General features: G+C 44.6%; 1 protein-coding gene across 2 annotated transcripts in view; it reads right to left on the reverse strand.

The window, feature by feature from the left end:
• LOC137300602 (tetratricopeptide repeat protein 16-like) overlaps positions 1-16,762 on the reverse strand; it is a 51,259-nt gene that overhangs the window by 26,500 nt on the left and 7,997 nt on the right. For both annotated transcript variants that reach the window (XM_067969772.1, XM_067969771.1), the window contains 3 exons: positions 14,098-14,241; positions 13,274-13,374; positions 6,177-6,306 (listed from right to left, as the gene is read on the reverse strand). In XM_067969772.1, coding sequence (XP_067825873.1) covers positions 6,177-6,306; positions 13,274-13,374; positions 14,098-14,241 — 375 coding nt within the window. The remainder of the gene's footprint in view (positions 1-6,176; positions 6,307-13,273; positions 13,375-14,097; positions 14,242-16,762) is intronic.

Below are 16,762 nucleotides of genomic sequence, written 5' to 3' on the forward strand. Positions count from 1 at the left end.
TTATTGAATGGAGGAGCAGGCTCGAGGGGCTGTGTGGCCACTCCTGCTCCTATTTCTTATGTTCTTATGTTTATCCCGCAAGCAAGCAAGAACTTGTGATTCAAGGAGTTACAACGATCCTTACAAATGGAATATACTGTGTTTCCGACTTGATTTTCTGTCAGTACCAGAAAATTCTAAATAGTTTTACCTTTATTATTGTTAAAGATGAAGTTGATTCATCTTAAATATTACAAAGGAAGGTATCCAATCATTTACTGGTGTCTCTGCTTCTCTTTATTGGTGAAGGTATCAAATCTTTCCACTTTCTCCACTCTGTCTCTGATCTCTCTGTGCCGTGCAGTACTTGTGGCTGAGAAGATAAGCAAGTGACCTGCTGACAAGCTTCCACCACTATCCCTCTGAACTGGCTGCTGGAAAACACTCAAGAGGCAACCTTTCTCTAATTTTCTCCATCTTCAGCCTAACCCCTCAGGAATGCAGCTACGACCAACTCGACGATATGAAATTGAACTTGCAACCTTCTCCCCACCCCCAATGTTGGAATAAAGCATACGTTGATGCTGCACATCCCACATTATCTCCCTCCGTTTTATGATTTAGGACAGCCAGTCAGAGGCCTTGAGAAGGCCCTTTTCAGCGGCATCCCCTTCTTTCAATGCTCTCAATTTTAATTCTTTTCCAAAGCTACACTCCCTTTTATTTTTTTTTGTCTTTTATTTTGCTCATTGTGTGTTGAACCTCGGTGCTTTTCTCCCTGTTTTGGAGAAGAAATAGAAAGAACACATACAAAATCTATGTAAGGAGTCTTACAACACCAGGTTATAGTCCAACAGCTTTATTTTAAATCACAAGCTTTCGGAGCTTTCCTCCTTCGTCAGGTGAGTGCAGGGTTCCACAAATGCACCGCATATATCATCACAGAACAATGCCTGGTGATTACAGATAATCCTTCCAACTACCCGTCACCACACCTCGGACGAGGGGCAACCACAGCAATCAAAGGAGTGGATGGTGTTCGGACAGGGGAACATTACACCCGAGACCACCGAATACACAAGCGGTCAGATTACAAAGACGGAGAGAGAGAGAGAGAGAGACACCCGAAAGGCAGAGAGAGAGAGAGAATGACCAGTTGTATTAAAAACAGATAACTTTTTTTTCCCTGGTTTGGTTACATGTAGCGTGACATGAACCCAAGATCCCGGTTGAGGCCGTCCTCATGGGTGCGGAACTTGGCTATCAATTTCTGCTTGACGATTTTGCGTTGTCGTGTGTCTCGAAGGCCGCCTTGGAGAACGCTTACCCGAAGATCGGAGGCTGAATGTCCTTGACTGATGAAGTGTTCCCCGACTGGGAGGGAACCCTCCTATCTGGCGATTGTTGCGCGGTGTCGGTTCATCCGTTGTCGCAGTGTCTGCATGGTCTCGCCAATGTACCATGCTCCGGGGCATCCTTTCCTGCAACGTATGAGGTAGACAATGTTGGCCGAGTCACAGGAGTATGAACCATGTACCTGGTGGGTGGTGTCCTCTCGTGTGATGGTGGTATCTGTGTCGATGATTTGGCATGTCTTGCAGAGGTTGCCGTGGCAGGGTTGTGTGGTGTCGTGGACGCTGTTCTCCTGAGAGCTGGGTAATTTGCTGCGAACGATGGTCTGTTTGAGGTTAGGTGGCTGTTTGAAGGCGAGTAGTGGAGGTGTGGGGATGGCCTTAGCGAGGTGTTCGTCGTCATCGATGACATGTTGAAGGCTGCGGAGAACACGGCGTAGTTTCTCCACTCCAGGGAAGTACTGGACGACGAAGGGTACTCTGTTGGTTGTGTCCCGTGTTTGTCTTCTGACGAGGTCTATGCGATTTTTCGCTGTGGCCCGTCGGAACTGTCGATCGACGAGTCAAGCGTCATATGCCGTTCTTACGAGGGCGTCTTTCAGCGTCTGTAGGTGTCCATCGCATTCCTCCTCGTCTGAGCAGATCCTGTGTATTCGCAGGGCCTGTCCATAGGGGATGGCCTCTTTGACGTGGTTAGGGTGGAAGCTGGAAAAATGGAGCATCGTGAGGTTGTCCGTGGGCTTGCGGTAGAGTGAGGTGCTGAGGTGCCCGTCTTTGATGGAGATTCGTGTGTCCAAGAATGAAACTGATTCTGAGGAGTAGTCCATGGTGAGTTTGATGGTGGGATGGAACTTGTTGATGTTATCGTGTAGTCTCTTCAGTGATTCTTTGCCGTGGGTCCATAGGAAGAAAATGTCGTCGATGTATCTGGCGTATAGTGTTGGTTGGAGGTCCTGTGCAGTGAAGAAGTCGTGCTCGAACTTGTGCATGAAAATGTTGGCGTATTGGGGTGCGAATTTGGTCCCCAAACACTCGGAACAGCCATGGGGACCAAATTCGCACCCTAATACGCCAACATTTTCATGCACAAGTTCGAGCACGACTTCTTCACTGCACAGGACCTCCAACCAACGCTATACACCAGATACATCGACGGCATTTTCTTCCTATGGACCCACGGCGAAGAATCACTGAAGAGACTACATGATAACATCAACAAGTTCCATCCCACCATCAAACTCACCATGGACTACTCCTCAGAATCGGTTTCATTCTTGGACACACGAATCTCCATCAAAGACGGGCGCCTCAGCACCTCACTCTACCGCAAGCCCACGGACAACCTCACGACGCTCCACTTTTCCAGCTTCCACCCTAACCACGTCAAAGAGGCCATCCCCTATGGACAAGCCCTGCGAATACACAGAGTCTGCTCAGACGAGGAGGAACGCGATGGACACCTACAGACGCTGAAAGACGCCCTCGTAAGAACGGGATATGACGCTTGACTCATCGATCGACAGTTCCGACGGGCCACAGCGAAAAATCGCATAGACCTCGTCGGAAGACAAACACGGGACACAACCAACAGAGTACCCTTCGTCTTCCAGTACTTCCCCGGAGCGGAGAAACTACGCCATGTTCTCCGCAGCCTTCAACATGTCATCGATGACGACGAACACCTCGCTAAGGCCATCCCCACACCTCCACTACTCGCCTTCAAACAGCCACCTAACCTCAAACAGACCATCGTTCGCAGCAAATTACCCAGCTCTCAGGAGAACAGCGTCCACGACACCACACAACCCTGCCATGGCAACCTCTGCAAGACATGCCAGATCATCGACACAGATACCACCATCACACGAGAGGACACCACCCACCAGGTACAAGGTTCATACTCCTGTGACTCGGCCAACGTTGTCTACCTCATACGTTGCAGGAAAGGATGCCGCGGAGCTTGGTACATTGGCGAGACCATGCAGACACTGCGACAACGGATTAACGGACACCGCACAACAATCGCCAGACAGGAGGGTTCCCTCCCAGTCGGGGAACACTTCATCAGTCAAGGACATTCAGCCTCCGATCTTCGGGTAAGCGTTCTCCAAGGCGGCCTTCGAGACACACGACAACGCAAAATCGTCAAGCAGAAATTGATAGCCAAGTTCTGCACCCATGAGGACGGCCTCAACCGGGATCTTGGGTTCATGTCACACCACATGTAACCTTACCAGGGAAAAAAAAGTTATCTGTTTTTAATACAACTGGTCATTCTCTCTCTCTCTCTGCCTTTCGGGTGTCTCTCTCTCTCTCTCTCTCTGTCTTTGTAATCTGACCGCTTGTGTATTCGGTGGTCTTGGGTGTAATGTTCCCCTGTCCGAACACCATCCACTCCTTTGATTGCTGTGGTTGCCTCTCGTCCGAGGTGTGGTGACGGGCAGTTGGAAGGATTATCTGTAATCACCAGGCATTGTTCTGTGACGATATATGCGGTGCATTTGTGGAACCCTGCACTCACCTGACGAAGGAGGAAAGCTCCGAAAGCTTGTGATTTAAAATAAAGCTGTTGGACTATAACCTGGTGTTGTAAGACTCCTTACATTTGTCCACCCCAGTCCATCACCGCATCTCCACATCATACAAAATCTAGATAGGTTTGTAAGCACAAATGTTTATTTAGTATAAGGGATCAGCTTGTGATTTTTAAGGCATAGCTGCACTGTGTGTAACTAACCAAGAATCTATCTCTGCAATTTCTTTCTGTAAGAAGAAAAAGGTTGTAAACATAAAAAGATACCAAGACCAATAATATAAAACATTAAAAAGTAATCCACCAATAGAAAGGGAGGAGATAATTGATAAACTAATCAAACTAGAGAGGATAAAACCCCTGGTCCGGATGCATTGCATCCACACATATTAAAAGAAGTTAGGGAAGAAATAGCAGAGGCACTATTACATATATATAAACATTCATTCGAAAAGGGAATAGTGCCAGAGGACTGACAGAGCTATTGTTATTCCTGTATTTAAAAAGATAGAACCAGTCCAGGGAACTATAGACCAGTTAGCTTAATGTTAGTGATAGGAGAGATAATGGAATCTTTACTCAAAGATGTAATAGAAAAACATCTAGAAAATGAAAATATAATAAAGAATAGTCAGCATGGATTTCAGAAGGAAAGGTCATGCTTGACCAACTTTCTTGAATTCTTTGAAGGAGTAACAGAAAGAGTAGACAAGGGAAATGTAGTAGATTTTAAAATTCTCATCCTTGTTTCAAATCCTTCCATGGCCTAGCCCCTCCCTATCTCTGTAACCTCCTCCAGCCCTACAACCCTCTGAGATCTCTGCGCTCCTCCAATTTTTGCCTCTTGTGCATCCCCGGTTTTAATTGCTCCACCATTGGCAGCCATGCCGTCAGCTGCCTAGGCCCTAAGTTCTGGAATTCCCTCCCTAAACCTGTCCGCCTCTCTCTCCTCCTTTAAGACGCTCCTTAAAACCTACCTCTTTGACCAAGCTTTTGGTCACTAGTCCTAATATCTCCTTATGTGGCTCGGTGTTAAGTTTTGTCTGATAATACTCCTGTGAAGAGCCTTGGGCTGTTTTACTACGTGGAAGGTGCTGTATAAATGCAAGTTGTTGTTGTTGTAGATGTTATATATTTGGATTTTTGATAAGGTACCACATTTTCGACTCATGACCAAGGTCAGAGCATATGGGGTCAGGGGACAGGTAGCAGAATGTATGGCAAGCTGGCTACAAAACAGACAACAGAAAGTAGGGGTTAAGGGTGGCTACTCAGACTGGTAAAAGGTGGGAAGTGGTGTTACACGGGGATTGGTACTGGGAACACTGTTGTTCACAATTTACATCAACGATTTGGACTTGAGAATCGGAAGTACAATTTCAAAATTTGCAGACAACACCAAATTGGGGGGCGTAGTTAATACAAAGAATGCGTCAAAATGCTAGAAGACATTAATAAACTTGCAGAATGGGTGTGTAATTGGCAAATGAATTTTAATATAGATAAGTGTGAGGAGATGCGTTTTGGTAGGAAGAATAAGGAGGCCACATGCTACTTGGATTATAAGAGTCTGAATGGGGTAGAGGAGCTAAGGGATCTCGGGGTACAGGTACGCAAATCACTAAAAGTAGCAACACAAGTTAATAAGGCCATAAAAAAGGCAAACCAAGTACTGGGGTTCATTTCTAGAGGGATAGAATTGAAAAGCAGAGAAGTTATGTTAAACTTGTATAGAACCTTGGTTAGACCACATTTGGAGTATTGTGCACAGTTCTGGTTTCCATATTATAAGAAGGATATAGAGGAATCGGACAAGGTGCAAAAAGATTCACAAGGATGACACCAGAACTGAGAGGATACATTTATCAGGAAATGCTGAACAGGCTGAGGCTCTTTTCTCTAGAAAAGAGAAGGCTGAGGGGTGACCTGATAGAGGTCTTTAAGATAATGAAAGGGTTTGATAGGGTAGACGTAGAGAAGATGTTTCCACTTGTGGGGAGTCTAAAACTAGAGGCCATAAATATAAGAAAGTCACTAATAAATCCAATAAGGAATTCAGGAGAAACTTCTTTACCCAAAGAGGGGTTAGAATGTGGAATGCACTACCACAAGGAGTAGTTGAGGCAATTAGCATAGATGCATTTAAAGGGAAGCTGGATAAGCACATGATGGAGAAAGGAATACAAAGATTCATCGGTTAGGGTTAGATGAAGTAGGGAGAGAGGAGGCTCGTATGGAGCATAAACACTGGCATAGACCAGTTGGGCCAAATGACCTGTTTCTGCGCTGCAGACTCGATGTAACACACTTACTTTGATAAAATGGTCATGCAGTCTCGCCCGAAGGATGTAGAGCTCTGGATTGCTCTTCTCAATCTCAAGTTGATTAGTGACCAATTGGAGACAATCTTCAAGTCTTCCCAATGCAACCAGGGTTACCATACTGGAAAACAAAGCACATAACTTTTTAATTTGTTTAGTGATGTGTGTGTGTGTGTGCGTGCATGTGTTTACAATGGGTGAGGACAGGACTGGACATATATGTATTATCCCGACAGTCAAATAGCTTCCAAACTAACACCACTGTCCAGACTCACACATGAATAATAGCCACTTGAGTGAGGTACCAGAGGGCTGCGAGTGCCCGTGAAACTGTATCCCAGCTTGAGTCAGTGCCTTTGGAAGGGTGTGGGAATTTGGAAGAAGAAAAAATGAATAATAGTGCAGAGTCAGTGTACCTCCATCTTAGAAAAAGTTATAACAGCCACAATGTGTTTTGATCTATTGTATATGCTTTCATAAAACAATATAAATTTATCCCTCTAATCAGAGCAAAAAATAGAGGGATTGTTTGATGCGTAGGTCAATCCTCCCTAAGGTTTCCCTCCGAGGGAAGCACTGGTGAACCCACACTAGTGCAGTACTATCAACTGTTGCTGTCAGCTGTCGCTCCTCTCCTTCTTCACTACGATATTTCAGTGGCAATTCTCCCTCCTAGCTACTGTCCAGACTTCCATTAATTTCAAATTGAAGATGGCCCAGCTGGATAGGACAGGGAGAGGAGATTAAAAATCACCAGTCAGAGTCACGGGTGCAGCTGGAGTGAGAATTTCCATTTAAATATGTGGCGTTACAGTGGGGCAGAGCAACAGCAAATAGGAATGCCCTGAAAGAAGTGAGAAAGAATAGAACGAATGTAGATCTGCGGATACCAGCTGACATAAAGGTGGGAGGAGAGGTGAGGTGAGAGAAGCTTTGTAATTATTCGAGGATCATTGTTTTTATGGGTACAATTTATTTTGGGGGGAAGGGAGGTTGTATATGCATGGGTCACCCTATGTGAAAGTAAACTTCTCCATCACTATTTAATTAACTGAAGTCCAGGGAGTGAACATATCAAAATGATTTGTTATCTGAAATGTGATGAAGTGTCTGAAAGGTTTCAACTTAAGTGGACATTGGTTAAGTGCCTACCCCATTCTCATATAAATCTATTGTGAAGACCAGACTCAAAAAGCATACTTATACTCCATTTATATTGTGAAGCTGCTTTCAATGTTATGCCTAATTCATATTGGAAATCTTTTCTATTTAACATGATAGGAATCTTTATATTACATCATCATCATCACCATCAGTGGTCTGCCAAAGGCAGGTTCTGGCTCAATTCTCCCTTCTCCAAACCACTCTGCCTTGTGTTTCTTTCCTCAATTCTCCGTGATCTCCCATTCTTCAGGTGGTCCAGAAGCAAACTTCATTTCTACCCTCGTTTTTTTCCCTTCCATCCATCCTTCTCATGCCACTTTCATAAGAACATAAGAAATAGGAGCTGGAGTAGGCTAACGGCCCCTCGAACCTGCTCCACCATTCAATACGATCATGGCCAAACATCAACCTCAACTCCACTTTCCTGCCCTATCCCCATATCCGTGGCTTTCCTTAGTGTCCAAATATCCATCGATCTCACTCTTGAATATACTCAATGACTGAGCATCCACAGCCCTCTGGGGTAGAGAATTCCAAAAATTCACAACCCTCTGAGTGAAGAAATTATTCCTCATCTCAGTCCTAAATGGCCGACCCCTTATCTTGAAACTATGACCCCTAGTTCTAGACTCTCCAGCCACGAGAAACAGCCTCTCAGCATCTACCCTGTCAAGCCCTCTAAGAATTTTATACGTTTCAATGAGATCGCCTCTCATTCTTCTAAACGCCAGAGAATATAGGCCCATTCTACTCAATCTCTTCTCACAGGACAACCCTCTCATCCCAAGAATCAACCTAGTGAATCTTCGTTGTACCCCCTCTAAGGCAAGTATATCCTTCCTTAGATAAGGAGACCAAAACTGTACACAGTACTCCAGGTGTGATCTCACCAGAGCCCTATATAATTGCAGCAAGACTTCCTTACTCTTATACTCCAACCCCCTTGTAATAAAGGCTAACGTACCACTTGCCTTCCTAATTGCTTGCTGTACCTACATGGTAACTTTCTATGATTCATGTACAAGGACACCCAAATCCTTCTGACCACCACCAGTCTCTCACCTTTTAAAAAATATTCTGCTTTTCTATTCTTCCTACCAAAGTGGATAATTTCGCATTTCCCCACATTATACTCCATCTGCCACCTTCTTGTCCACTCACTTAGCCTGTTTATATCCCTTCACAGCCTCTCTGCGTCCTCCTCACAGCTTATTTTCCCACCTAGCTTTGTATCGTCAGCAAACTTGGATACATTACACTCGGTCCCCTCATCTAAGTCATTGATATATATAATAGACAGCTAAGGCCCAAGCACTGATCCTTGCGGCACCCCACTTGTTACAACCTGCCAACCTGAAAATAACCCGTTTATTCCTACTCTCTGTTTTCTGTCCGTTAACTAATCCTCTATCTATGCTAAGAAATCACCCCTAATCCCATGAGCCCTAATCTTATGTAACAACCTCTGTGGCACCTTACTGAATGCCTTTTGAAAATCCATATATTCTACATCTACTAGTTCCCTCTTATCTACCCTACTAGTTACACCCTTAAAAAACTCTAATAGATTTGTCAAACACGATTTCCCTTTCATAAAACCATGTTGACTCTGCCTAATCATATTATGATTTTCTAAGTGCCCTGTTACTACCTCCTTAATAATAGATTCAAGTATTTTCCCTACTACTGGTGTCAGGCTAACTGGCCTATAGCTCCCTGTTTTCTCTCTCCCTCCTTTCTTGAATTGCAGGGTTACATTTGCTACCTTCCAATCCATGGGGACTGTTCTAGAGTCTCGGGAATTCAATATCCCATCCTGTCTAATCACATGACCAATCCAATTCATTTGTCTTGTTCTGATAACATCAATCAAATTTACATTCCTCTTGTATCATTGCCAGCACCTCCTCATTACTTTTCTTATCTATCCACTTTACTTTCTCCGTATGTCTCCAAACCTACATCTCAAAGCTCTCTAAACTGCTGACCACTTTCGTCAGCCATGTTCAGCACCACTCCCTATCAAACTCTTCACTAATCAGTTCTGTATTCAGTTGTCCAGTCAATATCCTCTTTCTTCTATGAAATGCAGCTTTTCCTATTGTAATCCTAGCTCTCACCTCCTTGGCACATAATTAAGACTTGAGAATGTACAACTTAAAATTAATTATTGCAGACTTAGTTTCTCTGTTGGAAGGGAATCCACATACATCTGTTTAGCTGAAGCTTGAAGACAGTTTCAAGTGTCTATGTCACCTGCTGTGAGAGCTGAGTCATCCCAACTATACAAGAAAGGTTAGGTGCTAAAATATGTAAGGACGTAATACACAATACTAATAAACTTTTTACGTTCACTGTGTGCCAAGAAGTTGTCATTGTTCGGGAGCTTATTCATTGAGGCGCTAAGTGTTCATTGCCAGCCCAGCTGGGGGTGTGTTTGTTGCAGGCATGTCAGCCAGGTTCATATGATTGTGCTGACTGACAGCTCCACACACAGGCACAGAAATATATTCAGCTGCTTCTCGCCAGTTCAGTGTCCTTTTTGTTCTATTATACTTTAGACCATGTGGAGGTGAGCATGTGAAGGTTGAACCACGCGTGGAAACTTTGTATACAGACACTGATTCAAATTCAGTTATTACAAGACTTAGTGAAACATCAAGTCTTTTATTATTTTGTGAACCAAGGAATTGGGAGTTAATCTAGTCAAATTTGCTGTGTTCATCTTTTGTCACTATTTAATTATTACTTTTAATAAACCCAATTTGTAGATTACAAACTAAGCCACATGGTTTGATAATGATTATTCTTTTTTTCAGAAGACCAGGAGGACATGAGACTAGGAGTAAATCACTGTTAGAAGAACCCTTTACCAGATATTGTGTATTTAAGGTCAAAGTTCAGTTTGTAGGGCGTGGTCTTTCATGCAAAGCACGAGAAATATCCTGTGCAGTCTGAAAATTGTTTATACTGCTGAGAGCTCAGCCCAACCACAACCGTAATAAATTAGTAGACCTGATGGCAAATGGTGCGTTGCTTACGAAGGCAGCTAGAGAAACCACATGCCAGAGCTACGGTCTCTGCCTTCGAGATAAATACGCTGGAGCATATATATTACTGCACTCTTTCTGGAGGCCATGCTCTAAAGTGGCAGATTAATGGCTTTAATTCTCATCCTTACAGAAGATAAAATATTAGCCCTTAATCTACAGAGCCTAGCCAGCACCTCATTTCTATGCATAATTAGCTGTTCTACTGAAAATATGAAACAGTATTTTTCTCAAAACAATGGTGTACCAATGACATACTTGATACTTAGCTATACTTAGCTCTATTTAAAACTGTGACAAAGCGATTCACTGTATTAGGTTTATGCCTAAATCCCAAGATTTCAGCAGCGAACCCAATGAGACAATCAACGATCCGGAACAGCAGACAGAGGGATCTGCGGTACAGCAACCGAAGAAGAAAGAGTCAAACTGGACTCCTCCGGAGGGTCACTGCCCTAAGCTTGACATGTATGCTCAAGCTGTCAGGAGATGTGTCAATGCCAGATTCATCAGCCGCACTCACAAGACAGTCCAGAATGTCACCCGAGCACAACGCAACGCCATCGACGCTCTCAAGACCAACCGCAACATTGTCATCAAACCAGCGGACAAAGGAGGAGCCATCGTCATACAGAACAGAACGGACTATTGCAAAGAAGCATACCGGCAACTGGACAACCAGGAACACTACAGACGGTTACCCGCAGATCCAACCAAAGAACACACCCACCAGCTCAACAAACTGATCAAGACCTTCGATCCAGACCTTCAAAGCATCCTACGCGCTCTCATCCCACGTACTCCCCGCGTGGGAGACTTCTACTGCCTCCCAAAGATACACAAAGCCAACACACCTGGACGTCCTATCGTATCAGGCAACGGAACCCTGTGTGAGAACCTCTCTGGATACGTCGAGGGCATCCTGAAACCCATCGTACAGGGAACCCCCAGCTTCTGTCGCGACACTACAGACTTCCTACAAAAACTCAGCACCCACGGACCAGTTGAACCAGGAACACTTCTCACCACGATGGACGTCTCGGCACTCTACACCAGTATCCCCCACGATGACGGCATCGCTGCAACAGCCTCAGTACTCAACACCAACAACAGCCAATCTCCAGATGCCATCCTACAACTCATCCGCTTCATCCTGGATCACAATGTCTTCACCTTCGATAACCAGTTCTTTACCCAAACACACGGAACAGCCATGGGGACCAAATTCTCACCCCAATCCGCCAATATTTTCATGCACAAGTTCGAGCACGACTTCTTCACTGCACAGGACCTCCAACCAACGCTATACACCAGATACATCGACAACATTTTCTTCCTATGGACCCACGGCGAAGAATCACTGAAGAGACTACACGATAACATCAACAAGTTCCATCCCACCATCAAACTCACCATGGACTACTCCTCAGAATCAGTTTCTTTCTTGGACACACGAATCTCCATCAAAGACGGGCACCTCAGCACCTCACTCTACCGCAAGCCCACGGACAACCTCACGATGCTCCACTTTTCCAGCTTCCACCCTAACCACGTCAAAGAGGCCATCTCCTATGGACAGGCCCTGCGAATATACAGGATCTGCTCAGACGAGGAGGAACGCGATGGACACCTACAGACGCTGAAAGACGCCCTCGTAAGAACGGGATATGACGCTCGACTTGTCGATCGACAGTTCCGACGGGCCACAGCGAAGAATCGCATAGACCTCCAGAGAAGACAAACACGGGATGCAACCAACAGAGTACCCTTCGTTGTCCAGTACTTCCCCGGAGCGGAGAAACTACACCATGTTCTCCTCAGCCTTCAACATGTCATCGATGACGACGAACGCCTCGCTAAGGCCATCCCCACGCCTCCACTACTCGCCTTCAAACAGCCACCCAACCTCAAACAGACCATCGTTCGCAGCAAATTACCCAGCTTTCAGGAGAACAGCGTCCACGACACCACACAACCCTGCCACGGCAACCTCTGCAAGACATGCCAGATCATCGACAGAGATACCACCATCACACGAGAGGACACCACCCACCAGGTACATGGTTCATTCTCCTGTGACTTGGCCAACGTTGCCTACCTCATACGTTGCCGGAAAGGATGCCGCGGAGCATGGTACATTGGCGAGACCATGCAGACACTACGACAACGGATGAACAGACACCGCGCAACAATCGCCAGACAGGAGGGTTCCCTCCCAGTCGGAGAACACTTCAGCAGTCAAGGACATTCAGCCTCCGATCTTCGGGTAAGCGTTCTCCAAGGCGGCCTTCGAAACACACGACAACGCAAAATCGTCGAGCAGAAATTGATAGCCAAGTTCCGCACCCATGAGGACGGCCTCAACCGGGATCTTGGGTTCATGTCACGCTACACGTAACCCCACCAGCGGGAAAAAAAGTTATCTGTTTTTAATACAACTGGACATTCTCTCTCTCTCTCTCTGCCTTTCGGGTCTCATTCTCTCTCTGTCTGTGTAATCTGACCCACTGTGTATTCAGTATACTGGGATGTAATGTTTTCCGTGGCTAACCTGTCTGAACACCAACGACACCTTTGATTGCTGTGATTGTCTCCATGATATGAGATTTTAAAACCGTTCACTCACTCAACTGACGAAGGAGGTAAGCTCTGAAAGCTTGTGATTTTCAAATAAAGCTGTTGGACTATAACCTGGTGTTGTAAGATTCCTTACATAAGCTGATGAAGGCATTAGGGCAGTCAGTTTTTATGTCATGTTCATATGACTATGGTAGTATTATCATTATGCCGTAGATTTTGGCACATTGTCAGCTTACAATGAAGCATAGGCACCTTGAATATGATTACTGGAACGGAATGCAGATGATGAATCACCTTTGCATGTGGTAATGTTGATTTTCAGGTCTCAGCTCTGAAGCTTGCGCAAAAGCCTCTAAAGCATCCGTATACATTTTCAAATCAAGTAGACACTGACCCTGCAGAAAAAAATACATTCAGAACCAGGCAATGCTGATAGAACAAGACTCCTGATAGTGAACCTCATACAATAAAATTGACAGAAAGTCCTAAACTTAGTTCCATATTTAAGTCTTACACAGTCAATGATGGTACAGCTCTTCTGTCTATGACCAACTGTTACGCTATCCATAATAACATTTTTAGGTAAGGTGGGATCTTCAGAAGCTATGTAATATCCTTCCAGCAGCCATGTAAATGTACATTTTCTTATGTCTTAAAAACATGGATCATTCATTCAATGGCATAATTCGTAATTTGACTGCAGAGGGATTTGACGGAGTTCTGAAATCAGTAAACTATTTTGAATTTTAAAATTTATTAAAAATTAGATTAAATAGTATTTACAGCACAGAAACAGGCCATACTTCTCAACGGGTCTGTGCCGGTGTTTATGCTCCACATGAGCCTCCTCCCACCTTACTTCATCTCATCTTAACAACATATCCTTCTATTCCTTTCTCCCTGTGTACTTAGCTAGCTTCCCCTTAAGTGCATCTATGCAATTCGCCTCAACCACTCCATGTGGTAGCGAGTTCCACATTCTAACCACTTTATGAGTAAAGAAGTTTCTCCTGAATTCCTTCTTGGAATTTGTACAGGTAGCATTAAAAAAAACCTGGAAGAGAACATAAACAAAATAAGACATTAAGATGACCAGCAGAAAGGGTAGTTGGACGCACTTGGATGTACAAGGTGTGTGCTATCTGTGGCAGGAGGTCTTCATTTGAGGGATCCAAAGTGCTGGCCATTCTGTAGTTAACGATAGCGGATTGCAAATCCCCAATCTGGACATATGCCTCAGCCCTTCTCACATAAAACTCTGCCTGCAACAAGTAAGGGATTTAAAAAATCAGATTTCAAACTACAATCAATAAGTAGCATTAGTAGCATTGTATAGCCTTACGATAAACATTTTTCAGTTATTCTTTTATGTAATCAATATTTTTATTGCAATTTCACAATACAGCCCACATGTGTTGGTACATCCGATTGAATTGGTCAAAAAATAGGGCAAATGCAGACAAATATATCTGTAGAGCAATATCACTCATGTATTCCATCTTATATAAGTTTTATTATCACAATAGAGTTTGCATTGCATTATTTGCTGGTATTTGTTGGAAGATATCTCTATCTTTCCTTATTACAGGATAATTCCAGTAAGAATGCAGCTGGGATTATATATTTGTTAAGCCAGTTATGTGAAAACAGTGCACTACTGGTTCATATAGGTGTTGAACAAGTCTGTATGTGACCTAAGACTGCAAGTGTTTATTTATCACTGCCATTCTCTTCAAGGTTGGTTCCAACCATAATGTGAACAGCTGGAGAATTGGCTTCGGCCAGTATGGGGTGATACACCTTCTCAACAGACCTAGGAGCTTTTTGGTCAACTTCATATTTATTAGACCTGTAGCATTCTCACAACTAGTCCCAGAGGGAGAACACGGGGCAGTGGAATTAGCTTTGGTTTGCTCCAGCAAAGAGTTGGCACAGACACGATGGGCCAAATTGCCTCTTTCTGTGCTTTAAATCTCTGTGCAGATGTATCTTTGTACTCCAATATACAGTGCCATTATGCCTAATGTTATTAATCAACAAATCTCTAAAACATTATAATATTACTGTTTTGGCAGTCCTGTGCATTTTCATACATTATAGCTAAGAGCATAAAAAAGTAAAAAAGCATGAAATAAGAATAGGCCATTCGCCTCACCAAGACCACTTCTTGCACAGATAATGTACAATATACCAAATCATAGACTCTACCCCAACTATTTCATCTCCTGAGGGAAAGTTATGGCTAAATAATTGCTGAACAATAAAGGTAATAAAGCAAAGTTTCAGAACATTCAATCCATCCTCATTTCCACCATTCAAGCTCGGACTATTGTCCTCCAAAAAGAACATACTCCCCTCTCTTTCTCCCTGCCTTCCTTTAACTTCCGGCCCCATTTCCAGCAGAGAACCATTGTGCCATGTGGAGTTTTTGATACTTTAAGTCAATCCCCATCCATATTAACCTCCAATCACATTCCCACTCAGATATTTATCCAATTCCTCTTTTAACAACAACAACAAACAAACAAACAAACAACAACAACAACTCACATTTATATAGCATCTTTAACATCTTCATCAATGACCTTCCCTCCATCATAAGGTCAGAAATGGGGATGTTCGCTGATGACTGCACAGTGTTCAGTTCCATTCGCAACCCCTCAGATAATGAAGCAGTCCGAGCCTGCATGCAGCAAGACCTGGACAACATCCAGGCTTGGGCTGATAAGTGGCAAGTAACATTCGCGCCAGATAAGTGCCAGGCAATGACCATCTCCAACAAGAGAGTGTCTAACCACCTCCCCTTGACATTCAATGGCATTACCATCGCCGAATCCCCCACCATCAACATCCTGGGGGTCACCATTGACCAGAAACTTAACTGGACCAGCCATATAAATACTGTGGCTACAAGAGCAGGTCAGAGGCTGGGTATTCTGCGGCGAGTGACTCACCTCCTGACTCCCCAAAGCCTTTCCACCATCTACAAAGCACAAGTCAGGAGTGTGATGGAATACTCTCCACTTGCCTGGATGAGCGCAACTCCAACAACACTCAAGAAGCTCGACACCATCCAAGATAAAGCAGCCCGCTTGATTGGCACCCCATCCACCACCCTAAACATTCACTCCCTTCACCACCGGCGCACTGTGGCTGCAGTGTGCACCATCCACAGGATGCACTGCAGCAACTCGCCAAGGCTTCTTCGACAGCACCTCCCAAACCCGCGACCTCTACCACCTAGAAGGACAAGGGCAGCAGGAGCATGGGAACAACACCACCTGCACGTTCCCCTCCAAGTCACACACCATCCCGACTTGGAAATATATCGCCGTTCCTTCATTGTCGCTGGGTCAAAATCCTGGAACTCCCTTCCTAACAGCACTGTGGGAGAACCGTCACCACACGGACTGCAGCAGTTCAAGAAGGCGGCTCACCACCACCTTCTCGAGGGCAATTAGGGATGGGCAATAAATGCCGGCCTTGCCAGCGACGCCCACATCCCGTGAACGAATAAAAAAAAAACGTTTCAAAGCGCTTCACAGGAGCGTCATCAAACAAAATTTGACACCGAGCCACATAAGGAGATATAAGCACAGGTGATCAAAAGCTTGGCCAAAGATGTAGGTTATAAGGAGTATCTTAAAGGAGGGGAGTGGTAGAGAGGTGGAGAGGTTTAGGGAGGGAATTCCAGAGCTTAGGACCTAGGCAGCTGAAGGCACGGCTGCCAATGGTGGAGCGATGGAAATCAGGGATTGTAGGGCTGGAGGAGGTCATAGAGGT

Source organism: Heptranchias perlo, chromosome 31 (assembly GCF_035084215.1).
Source record: "Heptranchias perlo isolate sHepPer1 chromosome 31, sHepPer1.hap1, whole genome shotgun sequence".
Lineage (NCBI taxonomy): Eukaryota > Metazoa > Chordata > Chondrichthyes > Hexanchiformes > Hexanchidae > Heptranchias > Heptranchias perlo.